Here is a 15,879-nt window from a genome sequence, read left to right as displayed (position 1 = left end):
CACTCTTCCCTAAAGAGCCATCCTTCTCTTCTTTCCCATCCTCTGAGAGGGGACATTAAACCCAATTAGTGTGCTACACCTCTGCTCCAGAGTCCTTAACACATTGGAGATCAAACAAGTAACTGGAAACCTCTTATACTGGTGGCTTTGACTTGTGTCACACGACTTAATAGTGAGAAGCTAATACAAGGAAGTTTGTCCCTTATGCACTTGGTTCCTGGAAAGAATGGGGCTCGAGGCCAGTCTTGAGGGCCCAGCTGGATTCACCTAGTCAGTCTGTTCCCTTGTAGTTCATCAGAGTGGGCTGTGGAGGCAGAGCAAGTAAGCCAGGCCTACTGAGTACCAATGTGCTTCCGGAAGCCAAAAGGTGTGATGCTGAGAACACACTGCAGAGGGCCATAAGGGCCTAATTTAAGTTTTGATTTAGATTAAGTTGCTCTATAGCCAGCTTTCTGTTTTGTTGATAAGAGTATTTGGTTACCAGTTTGGGGGTCTAACATGAATAAAGATATCAATGTTATGAATTTTATCAGGAAATGATAGCAAACTATTCAGAGATAACAACATGGTAAAAGTGGTAATTACTTTGTCAGTGTTGTTAGTGCGGCACTGGGAGGTTGAACTCAGGCTAAGTACCTCTGCTAATGTGTGCATATACAGACTACTTGGTAGTAGGTACTCTTCTATTGCCTGGGCCATTTCATTTTTACTGTTACTATTTTATGGATGAGTGGACGCAGAAGGTCTTAGGTTACTAACATCACTAGGGGAGTGATACAGAGCTAAGGCTTTACAATAGTTCTCTGGACAGTGGCTTAGACAGTGTTTATGTATAACTTACATAATATCTAGCAAAAAACTCTACGTGGGGAATTTGGGCTTTGCACTTGCAGTATTGTGTTGCAAGGTAATAAGAACTTAGGCGTGACTAGAAGAAAAGAAGGGGCAGTTGGGCAGGGGTGGCGGGGGGAGTCAGTAGGGTTTGACCATGACTGTAATGGGAAAATCTGATATGATATAACTCCCTGACACTGATTTATGACCATTCGCACACTGCGGGCAGACATGGTGACGTCAAGCAGAAGACTCAGTTTTATTTAGATAAGTTAAAGATTCTCAGCAGAAAACTGATCCATTTTAGTTACAGTGTGGATGACTGGCTGCTTTCTTTGAAAATATTTTGCCTTGATGGCTTATTGTGTGTACAGTGTCACACTAAATCACAGATGTGTGTAAAGGAGTCTAAAACTTCAGAAATGTTTTAAGTTCTGAAAGTATTAAGAAAATCTACTGTTTTTGTCATTCAAACAGAAAGTCAAATAACTCTAAATATAGGCTGAGGAATCCAACTTGAAATGCCCAGGACCGTAACTGTTTATGTTTCAGATTTTGGAAGATTTACATCTGCATAATGAGGTATCTTAGGGATGAGACCCAACACAAGACATGAAATTCTCTTATGCTTCATATATACCTTATATATCCCATAGCTTAAGGAGAATCCTGTACATTTTATTGTGCTAGCATTCTGACTGTGGCTTGTCACATGAGGTGAAGTTGACATTTTATGGAGCCTTAAGTTTCAGATTTTTTAGAACATTTTGGGTCCATTTTTACCCCCTGAGTTTTGGCGTCGGAATATGCAGCCTCTATGTGGAAACAGAATGTTGCTTTTGATGTAGTTGGTGTGCAATGATTAAATCTGACTACAGATTTACATATATCTCTCAAACATGTATCTGCAAAAAGAGTTATTTAATACAGTACAAATGGAAAGATGGATAAGAAGAAAGAGAAATGGAGACAAAAGGAGGAAGAAGGGAGAGGGTATGACCAGAGGACATGTAAAACAGTTATAAACTCATTAGTCTATATAATTAACATATTCTAATAAGGAACTTTATTTAAAAAAAAAAGAGGAATTTATATACAAGAGAACTTTCTCTCTTTCTAAAAACTTGTGTTATAACTAGGCTGCCAAAGAAGGTGTGGATTGATGTTGTTAGGGGCAGTTTGAGTTCTGAGACAATGCTAAAGTGGACTGTCTCCCTCTAGACTGCCTCGTCTCTGAGCATCCTGAGAAATAGAAACAGCAAAGATGTTCTTTACAAAAGAGGCTCCGGGGAAGTCCGGTCTCACAGTGATAGACAAATTGTATCACGTCCCATCCTGGTGTGTCAGATTGAGCCTGGACTGCACCTGGTAAAGCAGAAGAGGGTGTATTATTTTCATAAGACTTCTCAGAAAGGATGCTGAGAGAGATGCTGCCCTTTGCAAACCTCTTCCACATCCCACCTTCATAGCAGCATGTATCCTTATCCCCCACCAGTGGAGGGTAAGGTTAGAGGTGGAGAGATGCCTAGGGCCCTCTGAGGACACACACTCTCTTGGGAAGTAGGCTTGAGCTAATGGCTCTTTACTTGTAACTTACAGAAAGAATAACCAAATCTACTCAAGATGCTTAGTGTGTAGAAAGAGACAAGGCAAGGATCTAATGGGTTTTTAATTAAAAAAAAAAAAAGTTTGGACTCATCTAGTGTGGGAACTAATTTCCTACTGCTGAGAATGAGAGGTTCCATGTCTGCCTTCCTGAAGGTCTGTTTTAATAATTGCGTCCATTACTTATTCTTGGTGGCTTAAATTGTAAGGCGTGAACGCAGTGAGATAATTGATTTATAAGACAGTAGGATCTGGGAGAAACATATACATGTTTTGGAGACAGAATTCTGGCTCTAGGTCAGGGTCAGCCTTTGGAGTTTGTCCTCCTTGATGGCTTCGTGCTAACATTATGGTTTAGGAGAGGAATGTGCACTAGTTTTAGATACTCCATAGGTTCAAACTGCTCTCACTCATTTCTTTATTCACACACACACAAAAAAAACCATTGACCCACTTTGGGTTCTGTAGAGAAGAGAACAGAAACACTTCTTGCTCCCATGAAGCTTTCGTGCAAGTAGAGAGGAAAAAAATTCCATAAAGAAACATTTATAAATAAGATCGCTAAGCTTTCAAAGGTTAACAGAACTGGTAGGAAAAGGAAAAGCATCAGAGTGAAAACTGGAGAAGGTGTGGAAGATTTATTGAAATGGTTGTTGTCAGGTATGGGGACTAAGAGAGAGATGGGCTATACACATACATGTGTCAGGGTGCTGTGGGAAAATCTCTGCTCCTGCACGATGCTGTGGTCATGAGTAACAATGGGTTTATCTAGTAAAGATAGTAAGGCTTCATGGTGCTCTGAGCACTCCTACTTGTTAAAGTTAAGACCCACAGAAACTTCATAGTTAGTGCTTTGGCCATCCAGCCATCACCTTTGACAGTTGTATAATTTCTTTTCTTTTCTTTTTTTTTCTTTCCTTTTATCCTGATTACAGATTCTCCTCCCCCTGCTCCTCTGAGGTCAAAAAACATATGTAGATTTACACTCTCTCTCTCTCTCTCTCTCTCTCTCTCTCTCTCTCTCTCTCTCTTCTTGCACACACAAGAGTCTCATAAAAAATAAAACTGGAAGACATAATATAAATGCAAAAGACCTATAAGGTTTAAAATGAAATGCTCTGACTTGACATTGTGAGGCAAAGAATCTCCAAAGAAAGACACTGTTACTACTGGACATGGGACCTACTCTTTTTTTTTTTTTTTAATAATTAAGTAATCAATTTGCTTTACACCCTAACCACAGTTTCCCCTCCTTCCTTTCCTCCCAGCTCTCCCTCCCTTACCTTCTCTCCCCACCCACTCCTCCTCCCTTTGTCTTCAAAAAATGGGAGGATGAGGCCTACTCTTAGGAGTGGTTCCTTTCCCAGTATGACTCCTTTGGAAAAACTAATTTTTCATTTGCAAGTGGCTTTTAGTTAGAGATAGCTTTTGGGTTATAGATGGGGGAGGGGTGTGCTTGTCCACTTCTTTCTGCTCTCAGACCCCATCTGGTGCAGCCCCATGCTGGGCCTATGCCTGCTCACCATCTCTGTGAGTTCATATGCGTGACAGCCCTGATGTGTCAAGAAGGCCTTGTATTCTTGGTGTCTTCCATCCTCTCTGGCTCTTATATTCCTTCCTTGTCTGCAGAGTTCCCTGAGCCCCGAAGGGAGGGGTTTAATGGAGGCATCCCTTTCAGGGATCATTGTTCTAAGGTCTCTTACTCTATGCATGCCGTCTGGCTGTTAGTCCTTGTATGTCCCCATCCACTGTAGACAGAAGCTTCATTTGACTCTTGTTGAGCAGGGCACTGATCTATGAGTATAGCTGAATGTTGTCAGGAGTCATTTTATTGCTATGTTCCTGATAACAGTAGTATCTGGTTTTCTTCTAGGTCCCTGGGCTTTCTAATCTCAGGTTCTTGGCCACCCAGTGTTGGGTATAGGTTCCATCTTATGGAGTTCCTTAAGTCAAACCAGATATTGGTTAGCTATGCCCCAGACCGTGTGCCACAATTGAACCGGTATATATCTCTTATAGATGAAGAGATTTATAGCTACATTGGTTTTTACATTTCCTCTTTGGTAGCACAGAGAGTACTTTCTAGTACTGCATAAGGATGAAGGCTCTATGCAGGCACCAGCTGTTCGACTCCATGCTCAGTGAATTGTGTGGGTATTGTCTTCAGCAGTAGGGTCTTACCTTCAGTTTATGGAGAGCCACTAATGGCCTTGGTTGTTCGGGGAACTTCATGGTGGTCCCTTTGGCCAAAAACTCAACTAGTTGTATGTAATTCATTCTCTGCACTGGAAGCTTCATTTGATGACACAATGCCCAGCTGGGGCTCAGTCTCATCCCCCAGTTACTTGGCAATTTCCTTTAGATCACCTTTATTATAGGAAGCTTTTTCTACTAAATTAGGTTTCCATATAACTCTTCATATGGCCCTTACTTTTAGCGTCCCTCCTGGCATTCTTTTCCTTGCCCCATCTCCCCTTCCCCTCCTTGTTTGATCCTCCTATTCCAGTCACTCCCTCATTCATGTATAATTTTATACTCTTTTTTCCCCCCTGCTATGGAGATCCATCTTGTGCCCCTAGTCCCTTATTCTCTCTACTTAGCCTGTGTTTATATGGATTATAGCTTGCTTATCAATGACTTAACAGCTAATATGACATAGACAAATGCATAGCATATTTGTGCATAGCATATTTGTCTTACTGGGTCTGGGTTTTGTCATTCAGGATGATTTTTTTTTCTAGTTCTATTCATTTATCTATGAAATCCATGCTTTTTATTTTTAATGGCTGAGTAATATTCCACTGTGTAAATGTGGATTTTTATCCATTCATCTACTGACAGGCATCAAGATTGTTTCCAGTTTCTGGCTATTATGAATAGAGAAACAATGAACATGGTTGAGCAAGTGTCTCTGTAGAAGGATGAAGCATCCTTTGGGTGTATTCTCAACAGTGAATGGTATTGCTGGATCTTGAGGTAGATCTAGCTGTAGCCTCCTGAGGAACCACCACATTGATTTCCATAATGGCTGTACAAGTTTGCACTCCCACCAGCAATGAATGAGTGTTACTCTTTCCCCATATTCTCCAGCATGAGCAGTCATATGTTTTGTTGATCTTGGCCATTCCGATCAGTGTAAGATTCACTTGAAGTTGACTTTTGTGCAGAGTGATAAGTGTGGTTCTGTTTGCATTCTTCTTCATGAAACACTTCAGTTTAGCCAGTACCACTTGTTGAATATGCTGTCTACTTTTCAGTGTATATTTCTGGCTTCTTTATAAAGAAAAATCAGGTCTTTGTATGTCTGTGCATTGATTTCTGGATCTTCTAGTCCATTAATCAGGAAGTCATCTATTTCTATTTTTTAAAATTGAACATGCCATTTTCTTAATTAGTAAGTAATTATATTTATGTTTTTAGTGGCTAGTATTCATGGGGTCTCTGGTTGATGTCCTGTGAACTTCTTGACAAATACATGATATTGAACTATGACTAATGTCTAGTTGGTAACCAAGGAAACAATGGATGGATAATTAAGACCTTGATCAAGGCGGTAGTTGATTCAACTTGTTGGTGTTTTACATATTGTTCATTTCTAAGCACGCACAGAACTGCTCGGTAGAATCTGAGTCTGTCAAGTACATACTTTTTAAATCCAGTACATGAATATTGGGCATAATTTGAATTTTATGTAATTATAATATGTGATTGAAATGCTTTTGGTAGTTTCAGAGATGCTACCCACTTTCGCCATCTCTCCTTCCCAAAGTAGAATTTATAGCCTGTTACAGAAGTTCCTGAAGCTGTTTTATGTGCTAGCTTTCCTTCATAGTTCAGCTCTTAAGTTAGAAATTGACAGCAAGACACTCCATCTGCACCCGAGTGGATGAGAATGTGGAGTTTGCTTTCAGAGCCAAGTGGTCAGGGCTGAGATTTTCCTCAGGCATCTCTCTTCAAAGCAGGCTTAGCTCTGCTTCCCCATTTATAGAATAAGGGTTGTGGCTGCTGTGTTAGAGACCATGCATTCCCATGCACAATTCACAGAGCAAAGTAGTTTGCCAATAAATAGCAGACAGTTGGGGAGTTCCTTAGTAAGCTCCAGGGTGTTAGGGCTTGCTGAGTTCATCTTTTCCCTACTAACCTTCATTCCCAAGGGGTAAATGACTGATTCAGGATTTCATTTCAGAAATGATTCTTATGTGTACATTTAAAAGATGATTTATTATTTATCATCAGGAAAGAGGTTTTCTGTAGTAGCTTTCTTTTAAATAAAAATTTAGAGCACACTGTCTGAACTGGAACTGTCTCGGAGGTCTGGGATGTATGGTTCTCTGTCTGTGTTGCTCTCCTTATCCTCTTGGGTGTGGAGGGGCCTTCTTGCATTCGTATTCTCCAGTCTCTTAATCCAGGCATCAGTATGTTGTCTAGACTTCCTTGTGTGAATTCCATTCCTAGGAGATGGGAAATCCATACATTAAATTTAAGCATTGTTCACTCCTTCCCTGGATGCAGTGAACTGAGGGTTGGAGACAGAGTTATAACAAATTACTGCTGTAGGGGAGACAATCGCAGGTCCTGAGTAGAACTAGAAGTCATTATGACTAGCAGCATACACAAAGAAAAAGTTGTCTGGTTATCAAAAACTAACACACAGTGGAGAAACCCATATGGCTGAAGAGTCTATAGAAAACCTTATATTAGGTTATTGTATATTGAGTGTCAAGTGAATAAAGAGTGGTCCATTGTCCATATGGACCTTACTTGGGGTGTGTCTTCTCAGGTCTCATCCATGGGCTTGATTTGTACTTGCCTGTGAACAATTCCTCCCCATCCCCAACCCCCATCACTCTGCCCCTGTAACTCTTGTGTTCATTCTTTAAATTGCCAGCCCTGTTCTCAACCAGAATTCATGGAAGCATTTCCTATGGGTTTGGTTGTAAGGGAGACCAGTGTCATGCTCACTTAGTTGCTTTAGGGATGTGCAGCTAGGCTCTTCAGGTCAGAGCCAGCCTTCACTGTGCTATGCAGTTTTCACTGCTCCTCTGCCTAATGATACTTGCAGATGTATTGCTTGCTTCATGTGCATAACCAAGACTGGTAGTTTGTTTAAATGCATTGGTCAGTGTAGGTGGCATAACATTGACATGTACACTAAAACTTTCCAAGTTACAACCTGCCTCACCTGTCCTTTGGGATCTTCCCCTCGAGGACACAGTGATTTTAAAGACACCTAGCATGCACACGTTATTGGTTCATTATGGATCTTAGGCTCTAAATACTTTAATGGATTGCAAAGATTTCTATAGACAATCATTATTTGTGATTCAGTTAGTTTTATCGGGCAACATGAACACATTACTGCACTAGTTTTGGGTGAGAGTTCTGAAAGTGGGAAGATTCATGCTCACAGGTTCTCCTCCTCATACTTGTTTTTTTGTTTTGTTTTGTTTTGTTTTGTTTTGTTTTGTTTTTCCATGCTCATCTCACCCTTGTTTCTTTCTACAGCATCTAAGGTTATTTTATTTTTCCCAAGTCCATAGATTCAAATAGCCTATGAGAAATAGTCTTGACTGGGAGGTATAATTTAGTGTGTAAATGGTTACCTGTATTAAAAGGTGGATTCCAAATACATGTGCAAATAGATACCTCTGCCTTGGAAAGAATATAATATAAAATGAGAATACCATACTCTCATGTCTCTGCATGTCAATTTATAGATTGTGGTTTCTTCTTTTTTGGTCATTCTTTTAGTTTTTTATTTGTTTTTGTTTTGTTGTTTGTTTTTTAATCAGGATTAACTATTGTGGCATAGTACCATAGTACAACAGAGAGAACGAGAGTACAGGTTTTGGAGTATAATTTGGATTTGTATCTAAGCTTTGCAGTTGCAGACTTTGCAATCAGCTCCTTCCTGAATCCCAGTTTCCTATCAGTGGTATGTGATTTTCAGAGATATTAGGTTGGAAAAGAAACCATAAACTATAGTGTTAAAATTAGTATATAAATTCTAAGTTTGTGTTAGAACCATCAAAGGAAGATACTGAATGTGACAGAGACTCTAGTTATCTATAGGGAATAAAATAAAATCAAGAAATTTTATATAATAGTAACTTTGCTAAAAGTTCTTATGGGAATCCTGAGTTATTTTAGGCATGTGTCCTAATTTTAAATGAACCAGATATAGTTTATAGAGACATATTCATGCTCTTAAATATAGCAACAAGGTATAAATGTTCACGATTTAATAAATTTTAAAAATAAAATAATTGGATTTCCTAAGTGCATTTGAGAGATGCTTTTAGTTATCAAAAATTATTATCTGTGCTCTAGCTCAAGGATAGATTTCATCACCAAGCATGGCTTAGCTTTGTGAGGTAGGGCTTTCTGCTGTGTTCTCCTACTGTCTGATGCGGTACAATTCTCTTTTTTACCCCCACAGATTTACCAACAAAGAGATACAGAGAGTATGAGCTGGTGACACCAGTTAGCACGAATCTAAAAGGACATTATCTTTCCCATATTCTTTCTGCAAATCACAAAAAGAGGTCACCCAGGGACGTGTCATCTAACTCAGAGCATTTGTTCTTCAACGTCACGGCATTTGGAAGAGATTTTCATCTTCGACTGAAGCCAAACACTCACTTCATAGCTCCTGGGGCTGTGGTGGAATGGCATGAGACAGCTCCAAGGCCTGGGAATACCACTGACCCCAGAAACAGCCATCTACACGGAAGTGCTTCAGAAGGAAGCTGGAGATCAGAGCCTTTGCAGACCAGCTGTGCCTATGTTGGTGACATCATGGACATTCCAGGAACCTCTGTTGCCATTAGCAACTGTGATGGTCTGGTAAGACTCATTTCCTTTCCTGTATGAACATGGAAGGGTGCAGGTGTTGGCATTTCATTTGTCTTTAGCATTGCAAGGTAGAGATGGGAAGAAACCTCAACTATAGGCAGCATAGTGGGTTTGGCAGGACTCCTCTGCTCTATAACTGTTATAGCTTATGTATACTGCCTTGTGAGTCTTAAAACCTCCTCCATTTCCAAGTCTTGCAGGAGCTTGGTCCCATTTGGAAGACATGACTAGACAAAGGTGACTACTAATGCTTCACAAAGTACAATGTTGCTCTTGCTATGCCATCCCATTTCTAGGTTAGAAACCCAGAACTACCCAGCTGCAGATTTGTCACCACTCTCTGTCACGTTCCAGAAAACTGCTGCTACTGTAGACAACTCCTCTCCCTACATTACCCAACCAACTCTGGCCACAGTTCTGTCAGGGCTTTTTAAAGCAATCTCTAAGATGACAGTGGCCTCTATCTCTGCCACACCCATAGGTAGCATACCCAGCCTCTGATAGACTTTGGCAGGAGGTATTGGCCTGCTTCACCTTGCTTTGTGCTCTGGAGTGAGTTCAGGGACAGAAGTCAAGATGGTGCTAGGTGTTTCACACTAAGCAGGAAGATGCTGTTGCTGGAAACCCTAAATGAAAATTTACTCTCTCCACAGACTCCCGCCTTGTACTCTATTACACCCATTAAACTTCTCCTTTGAGTAGCGACAGCTTGTACAGATTTTTACGGTCCGTAACTTTACCAAAACACAGGGATGTTTGATATAATCTTTATGTCATGAGTTTTACCATAGAGAGACATTACATTTTTCTAGACTTACTAATACACAGTTGCCCTGTTAATTCTCCTGATTTGTCACCAGAGGGAACTGGTTGGGAGTGGAGAAACAGAGAAGTGAATTGCTTTTCTGGGTTACTGGAGGTCAGTGATTTTCTTCTGGGCTGCTCTTAAGATCAAGGGAGATTACCAAGTGCTAAGGTTTTCCACATTAAGAAAAAATTTGCTTCTCACTCCTGATGAAAGAACTAGGGTTTATCTATTAAAAATAGTAAGTAAAAAGGACAAACTCAGACAAGGTCTGGCTGAAAAAGATGGGAGGTGTTCTGTCTCTCCTTCCTTCTTATCCTTAGACCTTGCCTTTGTTCGCTATTCGAAAGTTCCCTGAGGATCAGAGCAGGAGAGCCTAGATAGTATACCAGGGTTCTAAGTGGTTAACATTAACAACCTAATGGTCATAGATGACTATCTTTCTCTAAAATATTAGGTAGTCACATCTGATTAGTATCAGAGGTATTTTATTCTTGTTGAATTTTTGGGAAAAGCAAATGAACTCTGTGGGCAGTTGCCAACTTCTAACACAAACATGCTCAGGACTTCTCCCTGATACATGCTATTGCTGTGCTTGCTTCAGAATGTCTGGTAGCAGAGGCACTTCTGTAACCAGGTCTGTTTTGGAAAGGCTAAGACAGTGTGCACGTGATTGAGAACATTTGGTAATTGTAGATTCAGCTCAATCTGGTATAAGAAAAATGTTTGGCACTAAAAATAGGCACGCTGGTGGTACCACTTGCAGGGTACTTAGAGGAGCTAGTTGAAGAGAGAGCTGACCTTTAAAATGCTCGTGGCGGGTATCTGCTTCTGGGAGCTGAAGCTGCTGCCTGTGGGCCAGTGTCCTCTTACTTTTCAGTCCACAGAGATAGATGCCTATGGTAGTGGCTGTGTACCACTTGATGGATGGAGCAGACAGGAGGACAAGGCCTTTCTGGTTTACATAGTGATTTAAGAGGTAGTAGAAACTCTGAGGAAAGAGGGCCAAAGCCATGTTTCCAGGATGACATGAGGCTGTTCTAGGACTCTGTAGAGCGTGGTGTGGGAATGGTAAGAGTCGTTTCCCCTCTCCCCATTTACTTAGTTGATGATAGCTATGGTTCCTTGCTTGCTTGCATCTCAAACCATAGTATGCTTAGGCTCTCCATGCCCTACAGTAGCTGATGATATTATCTAGTTTTATGTGACCTATGTGAGCTTTTGCTTAAATCATCTACGTTGCCCCCATTTCCATGCAACTAGTCAGCCCATTTGTACTTACTTAGAGTAAGGGGTGATGGGTTAGCTCATACTTTAATCATTAATGTACCATGTGCCACTTAATAACATATATAGGTTCTTGAAGGTACTGAAGATCATGTGACTGTGATTACATCACTTCTGGGTGAATTATACTTGAAACAAGAAGGAAGAAAGCATTGTGGAAGTGACACAATGCTGTGTGGTGACTGTACTCTGAGTACAGTCTACCCTCAAAGAGTCCCTCATGCTTGGTGTCAGTTCTTCACTTAATCTGGTGATACAAACACTGATCCAGGTTAGGACAGCACTGAAGCACTCATAAAGGTGCTTCGTACATTTCATAACTGAAGTGACTACTGAGGGAGGCTGGGCTTGGCCTTTGTCTTCAGTGATAACTGGAAACAGTGTGTGCAAAATCATAATCAAAGAATAAGGCTGATGTCAGGGATGCTGCAAGATTAGCCTGGGGAGATGTGAGAGCTTAGATGATGGAAAGATTAGGTCTGCCTTGGATGCTCAACTTGGCAGAAAAAAGTTATACTTCCAGTGTAGGATTTTGAGAAAGTAGCCATGTATGTTAACCTATTCAAGGATGTAGGAAGGGAAGGGGTGGGAAGGATGGGAAACCTCTGGGAGAGTTGTGTGGCTACATGACTGGGGAGAGCTTGGGAAACCTGATTTCATGAAGTCCATTACAACACATTATAGGAGGGTCAATGTAGAGTAGGTAACCATGGAGTTACCTGAGTGTAGGATAAAAAAAAGATAGAATATAAAGGGAAGGAGAGAAAAAGAGGGACATCTTACAGACAAGTGCGTGGCTTATGCTGTCAGGGTTACCCAGATGTTCAGGATGATGGTCAGGATAGATCGACCTTGGTGTTCTCCCTAGGCCATGTCTTCTGGTGGCATGGGGTCTTTGTTGCTGGTATGTAAGAGGCTTTGTAACAAACATCTCTGTAGCAGTTCTTTCTCTAAAGTTTCTGGAATTTTATGTGAGAAGTATGGGATTTGGTTTTCGAGACTCAGAATTGATTCCCATAGTCTCAGGCTCCTCAACCTTTAAATTTGAGGAGTTAAAGTCCGCTCCATCGGAAGATTTGAGTGAGTCTGATTCTTTCCATCTGGTGTGTTTCCCACATCCCCACACGTGTTTACTCTGATCAGATTTCTTCCTTCCATCCCCTCCCTCCCTCCCCTCCCTCCCTCCCTCCCTCCCTCCCTTTCCTTGGTCTGTCAGGGCTTGAGTCCAGTGCCTCATACATTCTAGGTGGGCACTCTATCACTGAGCTGCATCCCCAGCTTTGTGAGACTTCAGTTTTAGGGGCTAACATCCCTCATCCCCATGTTCAAGGGTCAACTCTAGCTGCTGTTTTAATTTCCACTCATTCTGTGGCTGGCTGTTCTGTGCATCGCTGAGTATAAGCTATTGATATTTTCACCTGTGATGGTGGAACTAGGTTTGCTTTCCTTCAGTGCTTCCATTTTCATATATTTACATGGCCTGTGGTTTCATGTGTAAATATTTATGGTTGTTAAATACGTTTCTATTAGTATACGTCTTCCTTTGTATCTTGTAACTTCCTTTGTAAAGTCTGTCTTGCCAATGAATGGGATGGGCTTTCCTTTTAATTAATCTATGTCTTTGGATCTAAAGTTTATTTTCTTACAAACATGGTATGTTTGAATTATGCTTTTTGTTTTATTTTATTATATATGCTTTGTTTAATTCTATCTTTTGCAAGATTTTTCAAATGACCATTGGTATTTGCATCCAATGTCAGCACACACTGTGTGTGCTCTGTGGTGAAGTGGAGGAAGGATCTATCTGAGACTCTCTTCCTTCTTGGTTTCCATCCTTCTCGAAAGGGACCAGTGGGTTCTCCTGGGTGTTCCCTGCAGAATATTGGAGTTCACAGATGAGATCCAGAGTCTGAGGTCTGCATTAAGCTAGGAGGGCAGTCTGAAAGCCTATCCTTTAGCAGAAAAGAACTCACCATGAGTGGGAATCCTTTGTCTGAGGAGACAGCCCTGAGAAACAAAGAACTCTGTGTGTGGTGTTCATTTGAGTTCATTTGAGGCTATGAAGAACTTAGAAGGGTATTTCCTAAACTCTTAAATTGGATAGAAATTCCCTGTGATGTAATAGGCCCCGCAGCCCACACATTGTTATCTGGTGAATTATAGATTCACCCAGATTTCTTATCCTGAAATGTTTACTTACAGTAGCCCAGAATGTGACTGTATTTGGAGAAAGGACATTTTAGGTGATTAAGAAAAAAAATGTCATCATTAGAGTGGGCCTGAATCCGATGTTCTGAAAAGAAGAAGTGATTTGGACAAAGGCAGGCAAACAGGGAAGGCCAGGGGAGGAGAGGAGGAGGAGAAGGTGTCTATAAGCCAAGGAGAAAGGCCCTGGGAGAGCCAACACTAGCAGCTCTGTGAGGGGGGAACTTCCAGCATACAGAGCTGATACATACCTCACTCCTTAAACAACATAGTCTACAGTATTCTGGTAAAGTAATTCCAGGAACTCTTAGTTCATGCTGCATATGCTATTTCATACCTTCCTTCTCCTCCTCCTTCTCCTCCTCTTCCTCCTCCTCTCTTCATCCTCTTCCTCCTTCTTCTTTAATTAACTTGACGGGTTCATTCGTGTGTGTGTGTGTGTTGTGTGTGTGTGTATGTGTGTGTGTGTAATGCATTTTGTTCCTATCCAGTGCTCTCTCCCTTTGATAACCTACTGTCTGTCACCTCTTCCTTCCCAATGTATTTCTCTCTCATTATCATGTCTTTTTGTTTTGTCACCAACTGAGCTTAGCCATCAGCTCATAGTATCTGCATCTACTTGTACTGTACCTGTACATTATGGGCCTGTCCGTATTCAGTTATGGATTAAGGGCTGGAGGGTCGTGGGTTTCATCCCTGCCCAGTGTCTTACCCATGCTCTATTGGATAGTTCCCCACACACAGGGCAGGCAGCCTTGGTTATTTATTTTCTTTAAAAAATAACCCATTTATGTTTATATGTATTTGCCTGCATGTATGTCCTGTGCACCATTGTGCATACATTGCCAGAGGAGGCTAGAAGAAGGTATTGAAGCCTCTGAGATTGGAGTTATAGAAGGTTGTGAGCCACCATGCACAGGAGGAAATACAGCCTGGGTCTTCTGGAAGAACAGGCAGGACGCTTAATCACTGAGCCATCTCTCTACACCTTGTTTTCATTTTGAAAATCCATCTTGTCAATCTCTGTCTTGACTGGGGAATTTAGCCCATTTACATTTAAATTAATTACTGATAAGGGAAGGTCTTAAATTTGATGTCTATCTCAATGATTGATAGCTCTTCTTGTCTCTTGTTTCCCACATTATTATTTTATGTTTAGGAGGTGGGGCTTTTGTTGTTGTTTTGTAGCAAACTATTTTAATTCCTTTCTCATCTTTTTAGAATATTCTGTAGCTGTATTCTTCATGGTTACTATGGAGGTTACATTCAACATCTCAAAGTTATAACCCCTTGTTTTGAACTTATTTTAACAGTGATTAAAATATAAAAACTGTTCCTTTAGTAGCTCTGTCTGTTCTTTCACTTGTGGATGTTGTAAAAATTATTATTATGCATTTTATGTCTAGAAATTTTTTAAAAAGCTAAACTCATTAATCTATTTTAAAGTTGTTTTCTTAAGTTTTTAAGAATTAATATAACCGTGTATTTCTTCTTTTGGTTACCACCAACCCCATCATGCCCCTCCCTGGGACCCTTCTCGTGTGCTCCCTTATGTTTCTTTTCAAATTGATGGCCTCTCCCTTACCAACTATTTTTGCTACCGTATATTTAAGTGCATAAATATATAAATAAACCTGCTGAGTCTGTTTAGTGTGGCTGGGTCTATATGATTTCAGACTGACCACTTTGTTTTCACTAGCCAGAATCCCATCCCTGGGAGAGGCTAATACTCTCAGCATTCATTAGTTGCCCATAGTTCTTTGTCTAGGGTCTGGACCTGATTCCATCTCCTCTATTCTGGGTTAGTATATCTATTGATATTATCTCTGTTCTGGTCTTGTTTAGGCAACTGTATTGTTAGCATAGCATGAGTTAAGCTTTCCTGACACTGCCAGAAGACACATTCTCACAGCACATTTGATGCTCGTTACCTCTTATATTCTTTATGCCTACATGACCCCCACTTCTATGCGATCTTCTGAGCCTTTAGTGCAGGATTCTACTGTAGACGTACCAGTTGGTGCTGGGCTCTACATGAATCACAGATCTCTGCATTTTGATCTGTTCTGATTTTATGTAATGGTCTCCATTTGTTGTAAAGGGATGGTCATTTGATGAGGGATGAGAGCTACATTTCTCTGTGGTTACACAGATAAGTTTTAGAGTGCAGTTAGCAATCATGCTAGTCTAGTAAAGTGACAGTAGCAGGTTTTCTTCCAAGATCTGTGACCTTACTTGCCCTGGTTAGTTGGCTAGTTCTCAGTACCAGACATGATTTTGCTGTTATT

At 40.8% G+C, this 15,879-nt stretch overlaps 1 protein-coding gene across 3 annotated transcripts in view; it reads left to right on the top strand.

Moving 5' to 3' along the window:
• Adamts3 (a disintegrin-like and metallopeptidase (reprolysin type) with thrombospondin type 1 motif, 3) overlaps positions 1 to 15,879 on the top strand; it is a 209,828-nt gene that overhangs the window by 13,085 nt on the left and 180,864 nt on the right. For all 3 annotated transcript variants that reach the window (NM_001081401.2, NM_177872.2, XM_017320931.2), the window contains exon 3: positions 8,879 to 9,285. In NM_001081401.2, coding sequence (NP_001074870.1) covers positions 8,879 to 9,285 — 407 coding nt within the window. The remainder of the gene's footprint in view (positions 1 to 8,878; positions 9,286 to 15,879) is intronic.

This window comes from Mus musculus, chromosome 5 (genome assembly GCF_000001635.26).
Source record: "Mus musculus strain C57BL/6J chromosome 5, GRCm38.p6 C57BL/6J".
In the NCBI taxonomy this organism is placed as follows: domain Eukaryota; kingdom Metazoa; phylum Chordata; class Mammalia; order Rodentia; family Muridae; genus Mus; species Mus musculus.
The sequence above is the reverse complement of the archived record's forward strand: the minus strand, read 5'-3'. Positions and strand labels throughout refer to the sequence as shown.